The following is a 22,526-nucleotide window of genomic DNA, read 5'->3' as shown; positions in this document are numbered from 1 at the left end:
GAGTTTCTTCAACTCCAAATTGTTGGGGATATACAATCTCTTGCCTACAAATAGGATACCCTCCTCAAGGCTGTACATTCCATGTGGAGTCTTGTCAGCTTCCACATCTTGGATTATTTTGTGCATCTCCTGGCCATGTTCCTAGGCCTCCTTGACTAACTCCATAAAGTTGCTGCTGACCACATTGACGACTTTCAAGTCAGCTTTTTGGCTCAAGGCATCTGCTATCTTGTTGGTGGAGCCGGGTTTATGTTTAATCTCCAAGTCAAATTTTGCTAGGAAGTCTAGCCAGCAAGCTTTCTTTGCCGATAACTTGGGTTGTGATTGGAAGTATTTGAGAGAGATATTGTCAGTGAAGACTATTGTGTGCTTGTCTTGAACATAGTGCTTCCATTTCGTGATGCAGTGGATGACTGCCAGCATTTCTTTCTCATGTGTACTCCACCTTGTTTCAACATCTGTAAATTTCTTGGACTCATAAGCTATGGGGTAGCCTTCTTGCACTAGTACACCTCCTATGCCATAATTGGATGCATTTGTGGATATCTTGAAGGGTTTCATGAAATTCGGTACCTTCAAGATGGGAGTTTGACTCGTGCATTTCTTCATATGCTCAAAAGCTTCCTATTGCGCGCTCCCCCATGTAAAAGAGTGATCTTCTTTGGTGAGGTGGGAGAGGGGGGCAGTGATGAGGCTGTAGTCATTGATGAACCTTCAACAAAATACTATGAAGCCGAGGAACTCCTGCACTTCTCTTACAGTTTTCGATACATGTCATCTTTGGACAGCTTCCACTTTCTTAGGATCCACTTTGATACCACTTGCTCCTACAATAAAGCCTAAGAATTCCAACTCTTTCACTGCAAACTCACATTTTTCAGGTTTGGCATATAACTGATGTTGGCGCAGTTTCTCAAAGACCAAGCGTAAGTGTTGCTTGTGTTCCTCTAAGGTTTTGCTATAAACTAGGAGATCATCAATATAGATAATGACAAAGACATCTATCTCGGGTCTGAAGACTCCATCCATGAGGCCATAAAATGTACCTGGCCCATTACTTAGGCCGAATCCTAAGACTAAACACTCAAAATTACCATAGAGAGTGTGAAAGGCTGTTTTAGGGATATCCTCTTCTGCTATGCAGATATGATGGTAACCTAATCTAAGGTCTATGCGGCTAAAGTACTTGGCTCCGTGTAATCTATCTAAGAGGTCCTCCACTAGGGGCATCGGGTATTTGTTTTTTATGGCGATTTTGTTAAGAGCCCTATAATCTACACAGAGTCTAAGTCCCCCATCCTTCTTCTTGACAAATAACACGGGGGCACCAAAGGAGGATTTATTGGGGCGGATGAAACCTTGTTCCTCTAATTCATGCAGCTACTTCTTCAGTTCCATGAGTTCAGTGTGGTTCATGCAGTAGGGTGCTCAGGCCGATGGGACGGATCCTAGAATCATTTCAATCTTATGATCCACATCCCATTTGGGTGGTAGGCCCTTGGGTAGCTCCGCTAGCATTACATCTTTGAATTCACTACAAGATATAGACCTTATACTGACTTTAAAGCGATGAAAATACAAACAACAAAATTTGCCCCCGTCGTCGCAAAAAGTGTCGTTATTAACGACGCCATAGAAACGTCGGTATTGGTGTCGCTATTAGCGTCGCTATTGGCGTTGCATTTGCGATGCCAATAGCGACGCTAATACCGACGTTTTGCAATGCACATAGCGACGGCAATAGCGATGCGAGCAGTAAAATTTACGACGCTAATAGCGACGGTAACATGGATTAAAAAAAATTTATTGCAGGGCAGTGTGCTTTATGAGAGCCATACAAAATAGTTTCTGCACTACTGTGTACAAAGCGCTTGCAAACAAAAAGAATGTATACTGAAATCATAAAACTGATACATGAAATAAATGCATGATCGCATAAAAAGCGATTGGTACAATCATGACAGGATATCACTAATATATAGAAAATGTCTACATAGATCAGGCGACTCAAAAATAAAGGTGTGTGAGCTCCAGGGATCCAAGGGCGAGCTACAAATCCTCGTCCCCCGAAAGCTCGTCCCGCAGCAAAGGAGCATCGAACGGACTCTGCAGAAAAAGAAACAACACATCAATCCACCATACAATAATGCATTCAAATATCTCATGGTAACTACGGACAAGAAAAATGAGTGACTTATAGGGCCGTTGCGTCTATACAATCGATTGATCAATGCATTGAGACCGTGCCTCTCTGCATATCGAGTCTCAAGGCCGATCGGATCGCGATTTGTAATGGAGTGCTGCAAAGAAAACAAAATGCTAACTGTTAGAAACATGATTGTTAGTACAAAGAATATTTCAAAAAAACAAACAAGCAAAACAAAAGAAAAACTTACAAAGTCCTCCAAATATGTTCTGTGGCCGCCACTCCCAAGATGATGGACCACTCCGGCCTCGAGTCGTGCCCTCGCCACCTCGCGCTGCTGACTCCAACGTCCTGGAGAATCTATAGCCTCCTCCCTCAGTTGGCGCTAGTCGTCTGCAACCACTCGGGCTTTGCAGCCCCACTCTTGATTGCCTTGCATGCGTCGAATCGTCTATGTGACATGTATGCACGCATGCAATCCATCATCTAGCCCGTAGAGAATCTATGTACTGCGGCTGGCACCGGAAACTCCTCGTGCAAGGATGCTACTATGTAGTCCTTGCTCCCCTCCGGTATGTTCTTCCAATGATCCAAGACGTTGTGCCGAAAAACTTGTTGACACAACTCTCTCATGCGAGCCATCACCCTCCTCCCCTCATCATTCATCATGATGGCTCCTGACCTACTATCAACCAGATATCCATAACCCCTAGGAGTTTGCCTAAGATGGGTCCTCTCCCATCTGTGTCCACGCTCTTGGGCATATCTAGGAGACCCCTCTACATCCGGTGTACCGACGGGGGTAATCTCTCTCGGAGTGGCACCCAAAGGGGTACCACCTGCTGACGGCTGCGCAAAAGCCGAAGTAACTGGAGTAGACGTCCCCACAGGTGTGACAAATCTTGGAGTTGATGCAGCTCCAGCTGAATGACGAGACGAAGACACCACATCCGTGTCTCCACAACAGCATCCCCCTGATCCCGATGCACTCCCTCCCTCTGGCTCAAGTCGTGAGCATCGAGATCGTCTGCTCGAAGCCAAAGCATCCGATTGCGCTGAAGCAGATCTAGCAGAGCGCCGTGACGAAGAACGAGACAGCTCCTGGTCTGCCATCCCTCTGAATCTCACGAGCTGGTCTGGAGACATGCATGCAAAGATGTCTTACAACTCCTCATCGCTCATCCCTCGACTCATCCTGAAAATGTCACCTGCACAGATAAAAAATGATGTTAGAATAATCAATTTAAATCATATAAAGCACAGTAATATAAATCATTTTTTAAAAATCTATCTTAAAATGCATATCTTATGTACCTTTATAAGAGATTGGTCAATGAATTGAGTAAGTGGATGCTCCAAGTATGAAGTATCATATGGTCCCATGTTAATCTCCTGACACAACTCCGCATACACTGGAAGGTTGATAGACATGTCACCACAAAAGAATGAGTCCGGCTCGTTCTCAAAAAATTCTTGGACTCCTGTATTTCCATCATTGTTAGCCGATACTAGCTCCAAGCTTTCGACGGCCTCCACCCCTTGCAATATCGACCCCTCTATTTGCATATTATCTTCATCTATGCTCGGAACATCGCTTTGATCATATACTCTCGCACTTTGGGGAGTTTAAGGTATAACATACCACCATCGAGGTTGTCGGGGGTTTGGATAGAAGATTACCTGTTCACAAACACGTACAAGAGAGTTTAAACCATTGTGACATAAACTATGTCGTAATACAATTAGCAAGCAAATGACTCCATGCACCTATTCACAATGGGCCGGTAACACAAAGGTGTCGCACAAATCCATCCATTTTTTTTCAGAATCTATTTCGAGAAATCCAGATTGACCTCGTCGAACTGTTGCTCCAGCTCCTCCAAGTACCACTTTGAACCACTGCACATCGAATAGTATCATGGAGAAGCTACGGTAATCCACCGTAATAATACTTTGCAAGTTCCCAAAATACTCAATCTCATCCACAACCGTGTTTGGATCCGTTGCTTGTCGCCGGCTCTCTTGCTATAACCTTGCCATGACACCACAGTCCATTGTGGAGCGCATTTTGTCAATACGCTCCACGCGAAAATGCCGTCCGCACGACCATGCTGCACTATATATTTTGTACTGTACATTGAAACACTCAAATTAGATGTCGCATATAAAATTTAGATACGACAGATTCTAAACCCCTCATGACCTTTGGACTACATCCCCTCGAGAATTCCCACTCCTCCATTGAGACCTCTGTCCCTTCGCGAGATGCTGCAGTCAAGGCTCCATGCAACCATCACGTTGACATAAACCGTGGCATCTCCTCCATGCCTTTGGGATATCAAATCGGTCGATGACGCATACTACGTCAGAATTCAGCTCGCGCTTCCTCTCGATCTTGCCTTGCAATCTGGTATTTAGCGAGCCACGTCTCCATGGAGGCATGGTGCAACATACAAAAGCGATTCGTCTTCTCTTCCATTGAGGCATCCATTCTTTTTTCTACCCCACATTGCACCAAAGTCAACAACTTGTAAATGGCCCCACGAATTTTTGGAGTAAGGCATCCTGCGATCGCGATTGGTAGTACAAACTGCCACAAATGAGAAAGCATTATGAATAATGGTCACATTTCAAATAGCAAAATGCCCACGCTAATTACAATCCATTCGTAGCACAAACCTGACATATCTTATGCCAATCATGGGATTTTAGCCCCGACAATTGGTCATCTTTAGAAAATGCGGACATGAGAGAATGTATCATACCCATCAGAGTGCGGATAGACTTGATTACTTGCTTCAAAATGCGCTCTTCTTTAGTGGACAAAACCCAAGGAGCGCGAGGAAGCTGCACGCGACCATCAGCACTCGACTGCGGCCAAAGCACCTCTATCTTACCTACCTCCTTCAAATCCATTCGTGCCCCTATAGTGTCTCTCTTTCCTGTGATGCGGTCCCATAGCAAGCTGTCCACATTCTTGAAAATATGCATGGGATCCAATAAGTGGTTGACCTGTAAGTGGGTCCAATATGGCAACTCCTAGAAAATTGAGAATCGTCGCATTCCATTTGGATGTGATTCCGCGTGGACCATTTTCAGCTCGTACCAGCTTACGACATTCATACGTGTTGGAGGTCGTCCAAGGAAACCTTCCCTGAGTTCATGATCCTCCGGCAAGAAAGCAGCGTGTCCTTGATATACCATCTTCTTCATGGTTCGTGACCTTCGGGAGTCTAACTGTGGCCCGCATAATGGACATGCATGATAGCCTGAGGTAACCGGACCTATTCCAACACCACGACCTAGTGAATACTTGATTGAATGAGATAAAATATAGATATTACCAGCGAGAACAGAGGCCTGCTCACCTGAGCACTCTCCCAATCCCGGAAAGTCATGCATTGTCCACATGAGAATGGCTCGAATATTGGCTGACCGCCGACCATCGTGCCTGCTCATATCTTGCACAGTGATCCCCTCCTCCCACAAAATCTTAAGCTCATCGACTAATGGACGAAGATACACGTCCATATTTTTTACTTTGTAGCGGCCTGGGACGAGCAAGCTAAGGATGAGATGTCCTTTCTTCGTAGAAAGCCATGAAGGGATGTTGTAGTTGACAGACTATATGCCACACAATGTAAGAAGTTGAGCACAGACCGAATGGGTTCACGCCATCCATTGCAAGACCGAGCCGAAGATTCCTTAGCTCTCGCGCAAAGCCTGGGAAGGTAGAGTCAATGTGGTTCCATGCGCGCAAATCCGCTGATATTCGTTGAACTCCATCCGTGGACCTATTCTGCGCATGCCACATTGTCAAGCTCGCCACGCCGGACGTACGAAACATGTGGTTTATGCGGGGGATGAGCGGAAAGTGTTTGAGAACTTTTTGAGGGATGGTTTGCCCTTGCAAGTCCTGTCGATACCTGTGAGCACCACACTTTGGACATGTCTCCATAGTCTCGTATTCTCCTCGAAACAGTATGCAATCGTTGATACATGCATGGATGTTATTGTAGTCCATGCCAAGCTTCCGTAAAACATGTCGTGCATCATCACGAGACTCAGGCATGGTATTTGCAGGTGGTAATATATGATATTTCAATAACCTGAAAAAAATCATAAAACACCTTGAAAAAGCACAAATGTTTGTAATAATAGTATCAAAAAAAATAAATCAATGAAGCCTATGTGCAAGGTACCTGAATAACTCGGTCACACTCGTATCGCTCCACCCATATTTTGCTTGCACACTTAAGAGTGCAAGCAGTGTCTTCAACCGAGATACTCGACACCCATCATATAATGATATGGATGCTTCCTCTCTAAGCGGATCAGAAGTCTCAACATCCATGGGAATCAATGCATCGATCATTGCCTCCATCTCAGGCTCCAAGATTGTAGGTAGGTCTGGAAGGTTGTCTGTCTCCTCTGGCATTGACGGTATAGATTGGCCTTGCGAGTGGTGGATTGGCTCCTGCACTCCATCCATCGCACGCCCACGAACTCTTCTAATTGGCTGCAAAGGGTGCACTCCCCCTTGGGACGAGACATCACCTCCTTGAATAGAAAATTTGCCGACAAGACCCAATCTTATTGTATATGGTGAGTACAATGCATAATTGATATTAACTTCAAATTATCGTTTGCTGAAAATCCGCAATCGCCTGATCAATGATCTCAGATTGAAACTCGCCAAATCGTCGTACATGTTCTATAGACAATCGGCGTTTTCATCTAATTGCCAACTTGCATTGAGAGCAAGGACATGGGACACGCTAATTAAGATATGCCTCGCGATCTTGAACAACAAGACCTTCTTCGTTTTCCATCTTGTCTACGTTACAACAAACAATTTATGACTTGTAATACAATTTGGGAAAACGAGGCTCAAATGGATAGCTTTATGGAGATGTATGTCAAGTTGTAAGTTGACCACAAGCTCTTGCTTGAGAGGTTTTAGCCTCTACAAGAGGTTGAGAAGCAAAATTTTTTTAAAAAATATTTTGATAATTATTGTAGAAAAAAAAAGCATTGGTTCATAAGGTTCATGAGTTGAAGAGTAAATGTTTGGACTTGACTAAAAGATTGGATAATGCCTTAGATGCTAAAAGGAAAAGTGATGAATATGTTACTTCATCATTGCAACAAAAAGATTGGTGACAAGGATGCTATGATTAATGAAGTTCTTCACGAGGTGAATATAGAGTTGAAGGGAATGGAACACGATTCTTCTTTGGGATTTAGTGGTGATCAGTCAATTATTGAGGTGTCTTCTTGTATGGCCATTATACCTTATATACCTAGCTACGATCTCTAGGTTATGTACTTTGAGTATCTTAGAGGGGTTCTATTAGGATTACTTATACAACTGCACTAGAGGGCTTTGAGTATAAGTAATCCTAGTCAACAAAATTTATGAGCATCATTGAGGATCTCTTAGTCTAATAATAAATCAGTCTCAACAAAAAGCATCTTAGTAATGTGGTTTTTTTGTCCTAGGTCCATGTATAAAAATTAATGTCATCTATGAAATTTATCAACTTTTATTGTAATGATTGGAAGACATCAAATGCAACAATGTAATACAAGGTTACCATATCAAAGACAATATCAAATAGTAAAAATGTTTGTGCCTGTGTGGGGGTGTGTGTGTGTACCATAATTATAAAATTTGTTCCAATCAATTATACTCATAGTCATAACATTTGAAGAAAATATCCTATGCTCAATTTAAGGGATTTTTCTTCTATGGCAATACTTTTGGGTTCATTTTGATGAAGTACCATAATGACCATTAGCTAGGGTATAATTCTCTTTTAGTCATTTCATTGACTAGTTGGCATGATTACTAATTTGTTATGCCTATAAAGTTAATACAAAAACAAGGAATTATGCATATCACAATTAGATCCCCTACTTGGACATTATGAAGGATATGACCAATTTTAAGCCATCTTAAAGAGTCACCAATGTACGTGGCCCATGGTAAAGCACATTGCATACTATTATCAATAAGTCTATTATCGTGCATCTTAAATCTCCTAATTAGACTTTATAAAGTGTATGACCAATTTTTAGCCCTCTTAAGGAGTCGATGTAATGGTACCCATAAAAAAAGCAAAGTGCATACCATTACCATAATCATGGATATGTTATCGTTCCAATATATACACACACAGGTGGACTACATCTTGAGTAGACAAAAGCTATCCATTTGAGTAGACATACATCTCCATAAAGCTATCCATTTGAGTATACGTCTCTTTCTCTTTCTCTCCCTCTCTCATTCCCTCCCCCTCTCTCTCTCTCTCCCTCTCTTTCTCTCTCATTTCCTCTCCCTCTCTCACAATATATCCGAACACTCTCCAAAAGCAAAAGGGAGAGGGAGAGAGAGAATATATCCATGTTCCTGTCCCTGTCCCTCTCTTTCTCTTTCTCTCCCTCTCTCATTTGCTCCCCCTCCCTCTCCCTCTCCCTCTCTTTCTCTTTCTCTTTCTCTTTCTCCCTCTCTCTCTCTCTCTTTCTCTCCCTCCCTCTCCCTCTCCCTCTCTTTCTCTCTCATTTCCTCTCCCTCTCACAATATATCCTAACACTCTCCAAAAGCAAAAGGGAGAGGGAGAGAGAGAATGCACTCTCCGTCCCTCTCCCTCTCCCTCTCTTTCTCTTTCTCTTTCTCTTTCTCTCCCTCTCTTTCTCTCTCATTTCCTCTCCTAAACAAGTAAAAGAGAAAGTGATTTAAACCTTAAATAAGCAAAAGAAGGAGAGAGGGAGACTCACCGATGAGATATGGCGACTGTGGGGTAGCTTCTCTTTGCGATGAAGGCTTCTCCTCTCCTTTGCGAACAACAGCGGCGGCGGCGGCAAGTCTTCTTCCTCTCCTTTCATGACGGTCGCTCTCTCCCTCACTCTCGCTCTCAAAACACAAAACACAAAAACGCGAAATAAAGCCGTGCTCAGTTTTGGCCTGTTTTTTTCCCTATGGAGCGTCGCTATTTGCGTCGCTGCAAATAGCGACGCCGCTACCCGTCGTCGCTACTCGCCATCGCTATAAGCTTAAATCCTTGTAGTGATTCTTCAAGTATCTTTGCCATTTCTGTGTTGTTGCCTTGATGATTGGGATTCTTGCCATCTTCTTACCCAATGGGTCGGATCATACATAAGTAGACCATATCTCCTTGCTTGACTGATTTCTCTACCTGCTTGGCACTACACGTCATGATGTGTGGCCTGATAACGGTCCCTTGGACCGGTGTTGCTTGGGTTGGGCCTCTTGGTTGATTTGCACTTGGCTTCATTGTTTGGCATGAGACTCTTGGTTTATTCTCTTTCATTTGCACTTTGATTGGGGTCTTGCCAGGTAATTGCATTCTTTTGCAAGGTACTCTGACGCCTTCTCCTTGCATAACTAGCATCATCTCATTTACTCCTTTCCCAAACATTGCAATGACATATTTGTCATAGAATTCCAAGCTTAGAATCACTTCAAAATCATCCATGGGGATTACTAAGAAGTTGAGTTTTGCTTTTCATTTTCCAGCTTCTACTTGCACTGCAAAGGCTTGTTTCACTTCCTTGGTCTCTCCTTGTGCAAATGTTACTGTTAATCCTTATGGGGCCTTAGATAGTTTCAATCCATGTTTTGCTACGCACTCTAGGGTAATGAAGTTGTGTGTGACCTCTGTGTCCACCATGATGGCTTGATTTCCTTCGCTCACTTTGCCTTTGATGTATAGGTGGTGGACTGCTGCTACCCAAGCCGCCATGCATTGGGGTCAGGCATCGACTGTCCCCACCCTTGGGTGGTCCATGCTTCCATCACTTTCGCTTGGGATTTCTTGGATACGTGGTGGTTGTGGTTCTTCTCCTCCATATGCGCTAGTGGTGTTCACCCTCGACCCGCTTGATGAGGCTGTATCTTCTACGAGACATCTATTTTGGTAGTGTGGACCCCCACATCTAAAGCATCTGATCCAGATGGAAGGGCTTGGGGGTCTTATCATGTTGTATTTGATCATGCAGGTCCATATGATGCACTGGGAGTTGGCTTGTAATGGTTGTTTCCCCATCTTCTTGTTGCTCCTCTTGGTACCAATGCAGATTGCGACGCGGCCGTTGTGGTGTTGGGGGTTTGGCTCTGTGTATCCATGAATGGCCCTCTAGGGGCGTTGGGCCTCGGGTTTCATGAGTTGTTGTTGAGGTTGGTGTTGAACCTATTTTGGTTCCCCTGGGCCATTCTCCTGCCTTCCATGTCCACTAGTCTTTCGGCCATTCTCATGGCTTCTGCTAAGCTTGTTGGCTCCTATCTCTCCACATATCTTCTAGCCCATTCTTGCATCCCAAACAAAAATCCATGCAATTTGGTGTCCATATCCATGTTTGGTAGCTGCAGCATAATCTGCCTATATTTGCTCACGTATTCCTTCATCTTCCCTTGTGTTTGTTTGAGTTTCCTCCATTCGTCTCTCACTTTGAATTTCTCCATCTTTGGAATGAAGTAGTCTTTGAGTTCTTTCCATGAAAAGATAGTGTGGCCAGCCTGCTCTTGCTCCAGTAGGTACCAACTGACAGTGTCCTCCTTCAAGTAAATGGCTGCCACTTTCGTCTTCCTATCTTCGATTATTCGGGCATACTTCAAATATCTGTCCACCTCTGTGATCCACTGCTTCACAACCAACTTGTCTCTCTCTCCTTTGTACTTGGCGGGTTGGGGCATCTTGAATTTTCCATAGTCGTCTTCTGAGCTATCATTATCTTCCTCTTCCCTTCAATTGTGCCTCTTATCCTTCTTCTTGTTTCCTGTTTCTACTACCTTCTCCTTTTATTTCCTTGTATCATGTGCCCTCCTAGTAGACGTCTCCTCTCTACCCATTCTATTCATCTTCTCTTGCATTTTGTGTCTTTTCTCATCTTCTTGTTGTTGTAACACCTATTCTCTATAGCCCTGCTCTACCTCTAGTTTCCTCTTTCTCTTCCTTCATCTACATATTCCTTCAAATTGATTCCAGCATGCCTGACATGCCCTTCAACTACCTTTCCAATCCGGCTACCTTCTCTTCTTGGGCTACTCTCCATTCTTTCCCTCTACTCTTCTTCCTCTTCTCCATTGTTGGGAGGGTGACATTCTCCCTCTCGTTCTTCATGTGGTCGGTAGTGTTGTCGGCACGGGGAAGCCGCATTGTGGTCAATGGTGTTGTCAGCGCGGGGAAGTTGCGTCTCGCCTGTGGTGGTAGTGGTCGTGCCGCGGGGAAGCCGTGTCACGTCTTCAGACGGTGGGTGGTGTCGGGGCTGGGACATCACGCAGGGGCCATTGTGACAGGGGCGTTACGACGGGGGTCGATACGACGTGGGGCCTCGCGACACGAGACATCATGACGTGGGTCGTTACGACTTCGTTCTCTTCAAGGCATTGGATCTTCTCTCCTGCTTCCGTGAGCACTCCTTCACTCCGAGCAAGAGTTGCTTTGATACAAAGTGTGATGCACTTGCACTCGTTATGCACTTAACATGGCACAAAAAAGTAACACGATATGTGAGCTCAAGGTATACTCTTGTATTATTCAATCAAAAAAACGAAATGACATAGACACATCCCAAAACTACACCCTCGTGACGTCGCACATAAGAGGGTTTACCACTGGGTATAGGAAATCATACGTAGAGTAAAAACAAGGTAGGGCTTTGAGTCGCCCCCCCCACCCCTTTTCTCTCTCTTAAACTTGAGGGGGGTGGGAAGGCGGGCCGGGAAAATGGCCTGGCCTTATATTTGGCCTAGCTTAGGGGCGATAGTGTATATGCCGAAGAGCCATTTCTCCATCGTTTCACGACCACCACCTTCGAATTGTAGTTAATCTAACAATCACACAGTATCGACCAGTAATGGCTACCTCCACTGCCGCTCCACCCGTAGGAGACAAGCTCGTGGCTGTGGTCGGAGCTGGAGGTAAATCTTCTCAAACTTTTTTCCCGATTCGTCTGCAGAGGAATTTAGAGAAAATACAGGATCACAATCCGAATGCCATGCCACTAGTGGCAAAGATGGCGTCCGATGCAGTGGTTGAGAATGCTATTCGGTATATTTTCTTTTCTGGCAAGGGTTCTTTTTTACTTTGCCGTTCCCTGCTAGTATCTAGAGGTTATCAGCCAGGTGTTTCTTTGGGGTTAACAGTTTGCGGCTATCAGTTGGTTTTTAGAGATGGCTGTGGCGTCCCTGTGACTGTGTATTTCGTGCCTTGGACTCAGCATTACGACCCAGTATGAGCGCCTGTGCAATGCTTGAATGACTTTGCAATTCCTCCCTGGTTATTTATCACGTGCAGTAGTTGCATGACTGTGGAAAGTTTGTCTCGCTCTGTTTTGTACTGAATTGTGCAATGCTTCTTTCAAGTAAGTGCACTCGCTCATTACTCATGAATACCGTTGAGAAGACAGAAGAACAGCACGAGAAGAAGAAGAGGAATGTGCCAATCTGCACCCACAGACATAAGATATGTGTGCTTTGAACATGACTGTTGCTGTGTTGCAGTACTACCGGTGTTATGGACACAGTTTCACGTTATGCTGCAGTTTTCTCCTTTCCCAACACATCTTGTTGAGGTGCAGAAAAGGCTCATGCTGTTACCACTCTTAAGAGTTCTGCTTTTACATCTAAGAATGTTTGGGAATGGGTTTCATTGGAAAAAGAGCTCTTGATTTTGATGTGGAGATACATGCTGTAAAATGTAAAGAGTCTACTGCTGGAGTTATGGATTTGGAGATGCCTAAGGGGATGGTGAAATCCAGTGGTTCTACCTTCTTACGGGCACAGTAAATGTAGAAGCCTTTTGTTGCTCTAAGTTTGCTGGAAGAATAACCAGAAAAGAATTTGAGGTCCTGTAATGTCCCCCATTGAGATATTGCTTGGTGTAGACTATCCCTTGCAAAGCAGTTCAATTTTGAGTAGAGATAGGCTGAGTGTATTGTTGTGCCGGCTGTTTGGATACCAGAAATGGATGATGCCTTTCTGATCTTTGATGAACCCTCTTGTATTTCCTCCTTTCATCTTTATCAGGTAATTGTTTGTGGTTTATAACCCCTCCAGGATATCTGGGGAGAAATTTGAACAGCACGATTATTGATTTTTCTTCTAATGGCTTCTCACATCAAGTGGTTGCAATAATACTGATAAACATTGGTTTTAGTAGAAGATGTGTATGTGTGGGAGTGTATGATGGTATGTTCTAGAGTGCTTAGGTCACACATGTTGACCGCTTGTAAACTACAGGCCCTGCCATCATCATGACCCCTACAGGCAGATTGTGGGTTATTTGATAATTTTCCAGGTTCGTCTTGATGTGATACCCTTAACACTTCCTAGAGGGGCCTATGAAACCTATGGTGCACTTGTATCCGAAAGGGGCTCCCTTGCATTAGGCGAAAGAGGCTCCCCCTCTAGCAGCCCAATGTCCCTCTGTTGGGAACTTGGTGGATTTGGGCTCACGTTAAATATCGGCCTGCTATGGGCTATCGCCCGTAGACAGGCCATGTGTCGGTGACCCTGTACTTTTTAGGGGTCACATCTCTTTTTTAAATATATATACTTAATAAATTTACAATCTGTCAGCTAACGCGCATGGGTGAGATGGTAGGGTGCATGACTACCAGCCTGGGGACGAGGGTTCGATTCCTCACAGCGACACAATAAGATTTTGGCCCAAAAGGAGGGCTCTTCATTATCACCGGCTGCGACCGGGTGCCACATGACCAGGCAGGCCGATATTTAACGTGAGCCGTGGATTTGTCAGTGGAAGGTACTTAGCCAGAGGATGTGTCTGTTTGGATCTGTGCATGCCTGCTAGCTGCCGTTTATAATTGTCCCATATATAAACATATAAGCAATGCATCAGTTGTATAAGAATATGCTACTTAGTCAATAAACTAGTATGTTGCTTTGTCTCTGAAAAAATTAGATGTCTATTCTTTCTGATTTCCTTCTATTCTTAAGATGGATCATGTGGAGTAAGTTTAATCACACTGAACTTTATGTTAGGTATAGATGTCGGGCATTTGGGTGTTTGGATGAGATGTTAATACTTGATACATTTGGTGACCATGACCCCATCAAATCCATACCCTTCCAATCATGCTTGTATGTGATGATGGATTCAATGTCTTGCTCATCTCCACCACCTGCCCTTCATCCTCCACTCACATGTGTTGGCACCGTTTGATCTGTTTGTCATCTTTTTCAATGTCATTTTTTGTAATAACAATAACTTTTGGATCCTTTGTACAAGCATAAATCTTGGGCTAATATTTGTCCGTTATGCATGCTCATTGCTTGCCTCTATTGTTGTGGATACCAAGAAATCTAATACTTTCTAGAAACTTCTAGAGGATTTATAAAAGTTCTAAGAGGGTTCTAGAAGATTTCTTAAAAGAGTCTACAGTATCAATACTTATGTCAGCAATGCTTATGTTATCAATGATGTAATCATATTGCTTATGTCAACAATGCTTATGTTATCGATGATGTCTACATTTAGAAGATCCTTCGATATCTTATAGTTACTCTTCTAGGTGTAGGGAGGAGTTAGTCTATTGAAAAAGTTCGATGGAACTAGATTAAAGCTTAGGGGTTTTTTGCAGCAAGTGCGGTTACTCATTTGCATGCAACCTAAACACTATTGTGATGATGCTTCTTAAGTGGGACTTATTAGTATACTTCTCTCATGTATAATCCTCTCTTGGTTTATACCCTTGAGAAGGAATCTCCTCTGCTTCATGATTTCAAAGCTTTTGTATGAGAATTCCCAGCTATCTTTGGAGACATTGATAGAACTAGAGTTGCCGGTACCATTATAAGAAGTTTATGCCAATGACAATGCCAAAGGTTCACATATTATGTAATTTTATTTATCAAGTAATAGAATGTGACAATGGGCTACTTGAGAGATGCTAAGAAAAGTGCCATGGGATTTCATTAAGTCTAGATGTTTTGATAAGAACGAGTCGTGACCTCCCAAGAGAAACAAGAAACCAATGTCGAGCCTATGTGAATTGAATTGGCCCAATTTAAGTCATTGTCAACCCAAGAGAAGTAGTGGTGATGCTCTCATGGATTATGTTTGTATTATAGAGGACTTGGGTATATTGTTTAATGTTGTTCTAACAAGAAGTTGTAAGTATGGAGCTTTGTAGTTTCTTATCTTTGGAAAAGATGGATGCCTGGCTGTAGTGGGGGCCATATGGCTAGAGAGAACTGAATAGTTCTTAGAAGGCTTCTCCTTGTCTGTTGAATCATAGTGACTTGGCAACCGATAAGGAAAACTAGATGCATTATCTCGATGCTCATATCTTGCATTTAAGAAAGCAGATATATTTAGTGATTAATAAGATTATCATCTCTTAAAGGGAGAATAACTCCAACTTCACGCAATAGGAAGTAAAGCTCTAGAAGATCCAACATTTCTTCTACAAATCAAGAGAGAACTTTACAAGGATCTCTTTGCTCGAAATATCAAGTAAAAAAATCAAGAAGAGAGTAGACGTATTGAAGACTTCTAGGTAGGTGAATATCTGCTCTATCATCTAGAGCTACAATATATTCCACTTAGAGCACTTCGATTACACTTATTTTAAACAAGTCATGACCTTCCAATCGTAGGACATTTTAGGGTTAACAAGACAATAGAGCTCATCTCTTGAGACTTTTTGGTGGCCTCTAATGTGAAAATTAGTCAAAGGATTTATACGCGGATATGATACAGGTAATAGAGCCAAAGTCCCTCGCCATCGACCTTACGAGTTACTCCATCTCTTACCTATTTCTAATTACCATGGGCATCTGTGTTAGTGGACTTCACCATTGATCTACCTTCATCAAAGGGTTTTGGATCCATTCTGGTGGTGGTTGACAAATTTACAATGATGGTACACTTTCTCCCCATCTATAAGACAATTACTGGTGAAGATATGACCTAACTTTTCCTTGAATATATCTATTGTTATCATGGATTATCAGATGATGTCGTTTAAAATTAAGGACCACAAATTGCGTTAAGTTTGTAGAGAAGTTTTTAAAAGCTACTAGGTATCCAAACCAATCTCTCTCTAGTCAATCACCCCCAAAGTAATGGACAAATAGAAAGATTCAATCAAGTCTTGGAACAATATCTCCAATGTACAATCAACTATTAGGTGGATTTACTTTTCTTGGCCAAATTTGCCTATAATAATGTGAGTCATATCTCTTACTAGGCAAACTTCATTCTTTGCTAATGATGGAATGTAAAGAAATACTTGTCTACAAATAATAAACACAATTGTACGACAAAGTATAGACTAAAAAAAGAACTCAGTAAGGTTTAGGGTAACTCAGGAACAATGAACACTAAAGGTGAAAGAATGAATAATGAATAGATTTTGTTTGGTTTATAGAGGAAATGAAGTGCGATGTTGCTTCCAAGTTGACAAGTTGGGGAGACATCCTTGGACAGGTTTAGGCATGGAAGGCCTTCAACCATCTCACGATGTGACAACTCATAGAGTGAGTCACACCCAAGGTGTCCCGAGTGAGAGTGCCAAAGGTGCTCATTGGTTATAGTCTCCCTTGTGGCAGCTAAAGCCTTCACTAAATCGGTTTGAGAGTATGTGACCTTGACTATGGTTGTTGTAAAGAAAATTGCTTGCCCTAATTAGCAAAGTTGCTTAGCGGACAATAAGTTCACCTCAAACTAAGGGATATAGTATACATTGTCTAGCGAAGCAAGATTCGGCTCTCATCAATATCAAACTTGACGCAACCTAGACCATTGATCTTGATCAAGAAGTTATTTCCACGATGGACATTCCTTGTTGTAGGCACTTAAGGTAAAACAAAGTCTTGAATGATGGTTATGTGATGGGTGGCTCCATGGTCAACTCAATCAGGTAGAGTAGGTCTCTACGGTCAGCTCGTCAGGTGAATGTGGATCAAACTTGAGACCTTTGATGTCTCCATGAAGATGAGGTAAGCCTCATGTCTAGTAGTCTGGTTAGACATGCCCTTTGGAGTTGAGAACAATATTGATTGTGATGGCTAACCGGTGGTAGTGTGCGTCTGGCCTTGCCATAGTCCTTGATTTTGATTGCTACCACCTTGGCTTCTTTGTTGAGGGTTATCGACCGAGGGGCAGAGATTTGAGTCTTTTTGGGTTGGGTGCCTCTAGCCTTTGATCGACACTCGTTCTCAAAACGGTTGCCTTTTGACAATGTTGGCAATACCGGTTTTTCGTGAGTACATTCTGCCACCTAAGTTTCAAGGACGATTGAGAGTTTCCTTGGGTCTCATTAGCTTTGTTTTTGTTTTGATTTTGATTTTGATTTTCCTTGCTGTGCCCTTACTACCAACTTTGAACGAAAACAACAAGAGCCCCTCTGTAGAGCAAGCTTTATGAAACTGATCGAATAATCAAGCATAACACAGTAGTTGACACTGAAATTCATAGAATCTAGGCATGGTGGACTTTGAGATCACCTGTAGCACAAAATGGAAATATTTTCTAGGAAATAATGTGACTTGGTCATGAGGGGACTTATAAGCCCCTATAGTGGAGAATTTGGTGAGAAGATGACCTTAAGGTCATCTTGGTTAGTGATTTCAAAATTTTGGAGCTCATAGTCGAGATTTATAGGATGAGTCCTATTCGGAGCCACATAGCAGTCGGTCAAGTGTTCCCACTGCTCCAATGCGAGGTCAAAGTGCTGTAGTTGTGAGTGGAATTCAGATAAGAGACCTTGCATCAACTCGATGATAGCAGAGGTATTTTTGGCCTTCCATGATTAGACAACGTTAGGAGAAATAAGTTGCGACTCTGGTTGGGATTCTAGCCCCAGGACAAGATCCCACAAATATAGTGAGTCAAGAATATGCCTCGTTAAATTTGATCAAGTGTTGTAGTTAGACCTATTAAAACTAGTCTTGTTAGTGAAAGCATGCTTGGTAGATGAGGTTAAAGGACTGTGAGGCGTTGAAGTGTAATGGGGACGAGGATAGGGAGGGTAAAAAGAAAAAAGTTGGACAGGGATCCATAGGTACCTATGGTGTAGGCAAGCATAGGGATTCTCAAACTTTGAGCAACTGTCAGTTGAGCTAAGGCACAATAGCATAACTAGAAGGCCCACTAGGAATTGCCATGGAGGCAAGCTATGGTATCAATTGGTTGACACTTGGGCAAATAGGGGTAGAGATCCCATGCTGGGTGTAACCCAAAGGTGCGTAGGATGGAGGTTGAGCCTCCTTTGAAGGTGCATGAGCACCACTTGGAACAAAAGGTGTATAGGTTCTAAAGATTGTGCTTATGTTTGAAGAACCTCCTGGTGTGGTGTGCGCAATATTGTGTGGTATTTGATATGCAAAGGTGAATGGTGTGAAAGGTAATGGCGATGCAATGGAAGAAGTTTTTTTAAATTAATGGATGGAAATTGAAATGAAGATGAAGACACGGAATGCAATGAAGAAGAAATGCCATATTCATTATGACTTTAAGAAGCAAAATTGAGAGAAGGAAAGGAAGAAGAAGAGTTACCAATCTTTTTTTAAATAATTACCCCTTCTTGTATTATCATACATGAGTGGATCTTCAATGGGAGAGTTTCCATGATCAACATATGGCACTCTAGTTTTATCTTAATCTTTACCATAATGCTACAAAGGCGGTGAAGCAAAAGAAATAGGAGACACAAAAGTAGGAACTTCTATACCTTAGTTGTCAGGTACGAAAGGTACAATACGGTACGGTACGATAAAATATAGTACTAAATGGTACCTTAAGATTTTATAAGGTGCGGTACAATATTGGTATGAAAAAAAAACTTGATTATTTTGGACTAAAGATAATAGAATAGATCTAAACAACAATGCTATTAGAGTATATAAGATGAGCACTTGAGGGTAACATGCCAAAACCTAATGTTGCATTCGCAACATGTGCTATTGCTACCTACAACTTATAACTACATAGATGGGAGTGGATATATCATCCATGCATGATCATACAAATAAGAGAAGTGTGGGCTTGTAGAGAGAGAAGGTTGAGACTCCAGAGAAATTGTTTGAATCTGAAATAACCTAATCTCATGGGAGAATCATATTAATATAAGGAGCATTTAGCTCGTCCTTGTCAAAAGATGACGTACCAGTGAGACAGTAGGGTTTGCAGGAACACGGAGTGAACTCGGCAAACATGGAGAAGAGAAGAGAAGAGAGAAGAAACTCTGATGAATGGAATCATGAAGACGTGAATCATGGAGAGAAGAGGTGACGGACTGAATGAATCAGCCGTGAGGAATGAATGAGAGAGTGGCCTATAAATAGGCACAGTTAGTCTAGGATGGCGCCCCTTTTTGGGGCTGCAAACCTTAAATGCAAAACGTAGAAACGCAAAAAACGCAATCTGCGGGTGAAGGGTTTCTCAATAGTCCCAAAGTGCAGTTTGAATGGGAAAGATATATCATCAGCATTCCTGTGTTTTGCTGTTTTGCATTATCTTCTATGTGTGTATCGTTGATCTGGCCATCATAGGCTGTGTTTGCTGCTGCCAAACACATTTGGAGAGTGTCTACTGCATCTTGGGATTTGTTAGAGTATGATACACTCTTCAACTCATACTCTTTGCCCTGTTCCTTGAGATGTAGGAGTTCATGGGTCAATTTTCACCTTGCATAGTGTGTTTCCTACATTGAGCATTGTACTTATTCATTTGTTATTCGAGTTTCATTATCTTTTATGTTCATTGTCTTTGTGCTAACGCTATCCCTAATTGTGTTTCTTTATCAGTCTGTGCGTTTGTCATATGATTATGTTTGTATTTTTTAGATAAGCATTTTTTTTACTAGGACAAATGCCCAAAAAGCCCATTAAAAAATGCGTTCTAGGTTTCTTTCCATCCCTCATTAAAATCTTCATCTCCCTCACATCCAATGGACACCCTCCTATTGCCATTGTCTCCATCTTACCCAATGCCACTTGGAGCCATTGCCATCATCTCCTTGCTGTCACCGTGTCGAGTGCTGCCTGTTCGGGCTGCTGGCAACACCTTACTGCCATGGAGGATCTGTACTTTGCTGCCGCCTGCCCTGATCAGCATCAGGATCATCATTGCTATCACTTGGAGCTGGACAGCTGTGTTTTTTTATCGTCCTGCCCGGAGAGCTGTCACCATCAGCGGCATCATCACTGCCGTGTGTTGAACAATGATTGCCAGCATCACTCATAGTAAGACATGTTAACATGGCTGTTGTTTAGTTTGTTTTTCACATCAATGTAATGAGACGAATCCTTTGTTTGCCAAAAAAAAAGACCATTCAAGAAGAAGTCATAAGATGAAGTAACACAGATTATCTTCCAGCATGTATTGCATTTTTGTTTTAGGGATGCACCAATTTTCTTTCATCTTTTGCAGTTGCAGGACTTGTTTGTGCCTCCAAATTAGCTGAACAAGGTTTTCCAGTTACAATATTTGACCAGGGCCGAGGCCCAGGTGGTCGAATGTCACAACGAAGGTGATGGTGCTTTCTTTGCTCTGCAGGAGCTAGTTAGTTAATTCCATAAATCATTCTTTGTTGTCAATCAAGAGAGAGCCTGGAATGTGTCACAATATGCCTTTCTACAAATAGTTGCACAATTTATACTCTCCATTATAGTGTCCAAAAAGCATCAAAAGTGTTGTCCAGAAAAGTGGCGAACTTCATTTTCTTTACTGGCTGGCAACATTTTTCATGCAGCAGAGACTTTTTCCCAGTTTCTATTGGGCTTCTCAATTGCTATCTACTAAATATGTGATCTGTGATATTTTTATGAATGAGTCCTTATGGCGGATTATAGAAACTACCTATGGTTTCAAAATGTGTATGGCATCATATGTCAAAACTAGCTATGGTTCAAAATGTGCAGTGTTACAGTTCAAGTTAGTCATATCTGTTTGAAGCCATGTTAGTGAGTTTTGAATGTGGCAGAGAGAAGCGTGCAGATGGGAAATGCTACTATTTTGACCATGGTGCTCAGTACTTTTCCATTAAAGACTCCCTGATGCAAAGTTTGGCAGACAAATGGCATGCAACTGGATGTGTTGCAGAATGGAAAGGCCATTTTGGATCCTATGATGCTACTACAAGGCACTTTTCTGCAGATCCTGTGTGTATTTTATTCATCTAAATGTACTCCTGCATACAGGGATTTGACCTTTCATGGTATCAATGTAAAGAGCAATTTGTATTTGCAGCAATGACAATCTATTTTCTTCAAGCTTGCTGATAGTTGTATGATTGTATTTGTTTTAGGATACCTTGAAAAAACGATACGTTGGTGTTCCTGGAATGAACTCCATTTGTCAGGCTTTGTTGCAGCAGCCAGGTATGACTGCAATCTTCTGTTTAGCTACACTGCTATTTATCAAGAATGTACCAATAAGATTTACTAATCAAGCATGCCCATGAGCGAAATGAATGAGGTATGAATTTTCTTCTTCTTGTGGGTAACAGCATTGTGTCGGACACAAGGGCATGGGTGTAGAACAGAGGCAGAAAGTTCAGTGTATGGACTTATGACAGAATCTAGTAGCATGGTGGGGTTGCTGACAGACACATCTGGCTAGTAGGTAGACAGCAATGAAACTTAGGCCAAGTAGTGCATTGGGCCTAGTCAAATGATGGCGAGCACTCCTTTCTAGGCTAAAGCATGAGCCTACCACCACTTTATGCTGAGATGCAGCCTAGCACTATTGGGGCTTAAACTTAAAATCCGGACTTAAACTCAATTCCATCTGTCTACTGCCTCTTTCAAGGTTAAAATTTAGATTTTGGTTGTCCACTGTAGAGGTTTGACCGTAGGCCTTCCACCACATTGGCCTGAGGCAATTATTTGCTAACACAGGGGGACTAGGAACAAAATATGGAAAGAAAGAAGAATCAAAATATTTTGCATCAAAATTCCAAGCATGAGCTAGGGTTAGAATTTAGAAAACAGCCCTTTGACAAACTCCAATTGGAACACATTGGAGATTAGGAGGGGGTGGCAGAAAAGGGGGGAAAACAGAAGGAAAGGAATAAAGTGGGGAAGAGGATGGAAATGGGGGCAAACGAGGAAGTAGACTGTTGAAGATAGGGAGGTGGTTGGCAAAATGCCAGGGGGAGTGAAAGCCTTAGGAAGGCTTGCATGAAGTAGAGGGGCCGTGGTTCAGGGAGGAGGTGAAAGTAGCTGCATCATGGGAGGTAGGCATGAGGAAGAAGCTGGTCAGAGGAGTTGACCAGGGAGGAATCAGTAAGAGGAGAAGATGGGCTTTTTGTGTATTTTTTGCCTCCGGGGGGTGTTGTGGGGGGCGCTAGGGGTAGCACTAGAACAGTTAGGTCCTGCTTGCCATTG

At 42.6% G+C, this 22,526-nt stretch overlaps 1 protein-coding gene across 2 annotated transcripts in view; it reads left to right on the top strand.

Moving 5' to 3' along the window:
* Positions 1 to 11,906: 11,906 nt before the first annotated feature.
* Positions 11,907 to 22,526, top strand: part of LOC148038281 (FAD/NAD(P)-binding oxidoreductase family protein) — a 36,806-nt gene continuing 26,186 nt past the window's right edge. Inside the window, exons 1-4 of one of the 2 annotated variants that reach the window (XM_087670320.1) lie at positions 11,907 to 12,089; positions 20,569 to 20,668; positions 21,122 to 21,299; positions 21,446 to 21,518. In XM_087670320.1, the coding sequence (XP_087526446.1) occupies positions 12,026 to 12,089; positions 20,569 to 20,668; positions 21,122 to 21,299; positions 21,446 to 21,518 (415 nt within the window). In that variant the 5' untranslated portion in view covers positions 11,907 to 12,025. Of the gene's footprint in view, positions 12,090 to 14,504; positions 20,382 to 20,568; positions 20,669 to 21,121; positions 21,300 to 21,445; positions 21,519 to 22,526 lie in introns of those variants that run through there. The other variant, XM_087670330.1, reaches the window with a different exon arrangement.

This window comes from Lygodium microphyllum, chromosome 3 (genome assembly GCF_053477565.2).
Source record: "Lygodium microphyllum isolate KBCC chromosome 3, Lygodium_microphyllum_v1.1.10, whole genome shotgun sequence".
Lineage (NCBI taxonomy): Eukaryota > Viridiplantae > Streptophyta > Polypodiopsida > Schizaeales > Lygodiaceae > Lygodium > Lygodium microphyllum.
This window is presented reverse-complemented; position numbering and strand designations above follow the sequence as displayed.